Source organism: Pyrgilauda ruficollis, unplaced genomic scaffold (assembly GCF_017590135.1).
Source record: "Pyrgilauda ruficollis isolate IOZ18807 unplaced genomic scaffold, ASM1759013v1 scaffold1082, whole genome shotgun sequence".
Taxonomy (NCBI): domain Eukaryota; kingdom Metazoa; phylum Chordata; class Aves; order Passeriformes; family Passeridae; genus Pyrgilauda; species Pyrgilauda ruficollis.
The window spans coordinates 6,851-9,241 of NW_024509011.1; the positions used below are offsets into that span (position 1 = coordinate 6,851).

The 2,391-nt window shown below is 59.1% G+C and overlaps 1 protein-coding gene across 1 annotated transcript in view; it reads right to left on the bottom strand.

Annotated features, from left to right (window-relative positions):
• LOC121356391 (alanine aminotransferase 2-like) overlaps window positions 1-2,385 on the bottom strand; it is a 5,035-nt gene extending 2,650 nt beyond the window's left edge. The window contains exons 1-3 of the mRNA XM_041472705.1: window positions 2,309-2,385; window positions 2,082-2,218; window positions 604-778 (exon numbers count right to left, since the gene is read on the bottom strand). Of these exons, the coding sequence (XP_041328639.1) occupies window positions 604-778; window positions 2,082-2,158 (252 nt within the window). The 5' untranslated portion in view covers window positions 2,159-2,218; window positions 2,309-2,385. The remainder of the gene's footprint in view (window positions 1-603; window positions 779-2,081; window positions 2,219-2,308) is intronic.
• Between the last annotated feature and the right edge of the window lie 6 nt (window positions 2,386-2,391).

Consider the following 2,391-nt stretch of genomic DNA (forward strand, 5'->3'; position numbering starts at 1 on the left):
ATCCCAATCCCACGGATCCCAATCCCACGGATCCCAATCCCAATCCCATCCCATTCCATACCGCCTGGAAGCGCTCGTAGGAGGGGTCTCCGGGCTTGGGCGGGTCCATGACCATGGATCCCAATCCCATGGATCCCAATCCCAATCCCAATCCCAGTCCCAGCCAAACCCGTACTGCCTGGAAGCGCTTGTAGGAGGGGTCTCCAGGCTTGGACGGGTCCATGACCATGGATCCCAGTCCCAATCCCATGGATCCCAATCCCAAACCCAATCTCATCCCATGGATCCCATCCCAATCCTAATCCCACCCCAATCCCATCTCATGGATCCCAATCCCAATCTCATCCCACTGCTCCGTACCGCCTGGACGCACTCGTAGGAGGGGTCTCCAGGCTTGGGCGGGTCCATGACCATGGATCCCCATCCCATGGATCCCATCCCATGGATCCCATCTCACCCCAATCCCATCCCATGGATCCCAATCCTGACCATGCATCCCAATCGCACCCCATCGATCCCATCCCATCCAATCCAATCCCATGGATCCCAATCCCATCCCATGGATCCCAATCCCATGGATCCCAATCCCATCCCGCTCCGTACCGCCTGGAAGCGCTCGTAGGAGGGGTCTCCGGGCTTGGGCGGGTCCATGACCACGTCCAGGACCATCTGTCCGGGCACGGGCGGGCACAGACGCACGGACACGAGCTTGGCCAGCTCCGCCTTCACCTCGGGGTGCAGGTTCACCACCTCCATGTAGCCGCCCCGCAGCCCGCACCTGCCGGCAGCCGGGATCGGGATCGGGAACGGGGACGGGGGGAACCGGGAATGGGGATCGGGCTGGTGGTGGAAGCCCTGGGTGGGATCCTTGGAGAAGGATCCATGGATGGGACCCATGGATGGGAGTTTGGGGTGGGAATCCATGGAGAGGAATCTATGGAGAGGGACCCATAGATGGGATCCACGGATGGGAACCTCTGGAGAAGGACCCATGGATGGGACCCATGGATGGGAGATGTGGGTGGGATTTGTGAGTGGGATCCATGGATGGGGGTTTGGGGTGGGAACCCATGGATTGGAACCTATGGAGAGGGACCCATGGATGGGAGATGTGGGTGGGATTCATGGATGGGGATTTGGGATGGGATCCATGGAGAAGAATCTATGGAGAAGCACCCATGGGTGGGATCCACGGATGGGAACCTCTGGAGAAGGATCCATGGATGGGACCCACGGATGGGGGTTTGGGGTGGGAATCCATGGATTGGAACCTATGGAGAGGAACCCATGGATGGGATCCATGGATAGGAACCTTTGGAGAAGGACCCATGGATGGGATCTATGGAGAGGCACCCATGGGTGGGATTCATGGATAGGAAACTTTGGAGAAGGACCCATGGATGCGATCCATGGATAGGAATCTATGGAGAGGCACCCATGGGTGGGAGATGTGGGTGGGATTTGTGGGTGAAGATCCATGGATGGGGGTTTGGGATGGGATCCATGGATGGGAACATACAGAGAAGGATCCATGGATAGGATCCATGGATGGGAATCTGTGGATGGGATCCATGGATGGGATTTTGGGATGGGAATCCATGGATGGGAACCTATGGAGCAGGACCCATGGATGGGTCCCATGACCCATCCCAGGGGATCCATGGGGTGGTGGCCTCTCCATCCCGAATCCATTACATCCATGGCAATCCATAGCCCCAGTCCCAGGGGATCCATAGGGTGGTGGTGGCATCTCCATCCCCAATCCATGCCATCCATGACCCAAATCCCAATCCCAGAGGATCCATGGGGTGGTGGCCTCTCCATCCCGAATCCATGACATCCATGTCCCCAACCCCAGGAGATCCATGGGATGGTGGCATCTCCATCCCCAGTCCATGACATCCATGACCCAAATCCCAATTCCAGGGGATCCATGGGATGGTGGCATCTCCATCCCCAATCCATGCCATCCATGACCCCAATCCCAACCCCAGGAGATCCATGGGGTGGTGGCACCTCCATCCCCCATCTGGCGGGACCCGTGGGGCCTCTGTCATTCCCAGGGCATTCCCAGGACTCACTCTCCCATGTATCCCTTGGAGATGGAGTGGAAGGAGGCCAGCTCCACCGAGTCCGAGTAGGGCGGCCCCATCTCCATCAGGACCTTCTTGAAGGAGTAGAAGGCCGAGCCCTCGGCGTAGATGTTGTCCTGGTACACCTGGCGTGGGGACATCCCGCCGCGTCACCGGGAATTCCGGGCTTTTCCCGGGAATGGGGGACCCGCCCAGGTCACCGTGGCCCCGCCCACCTCGTCAGCCAGCAGGAAGAGCTTCTCCTCGTAGGCGAACTTGATGACTTCCTCGATGCACTCCCGGCTCTGCACCTGGCCTG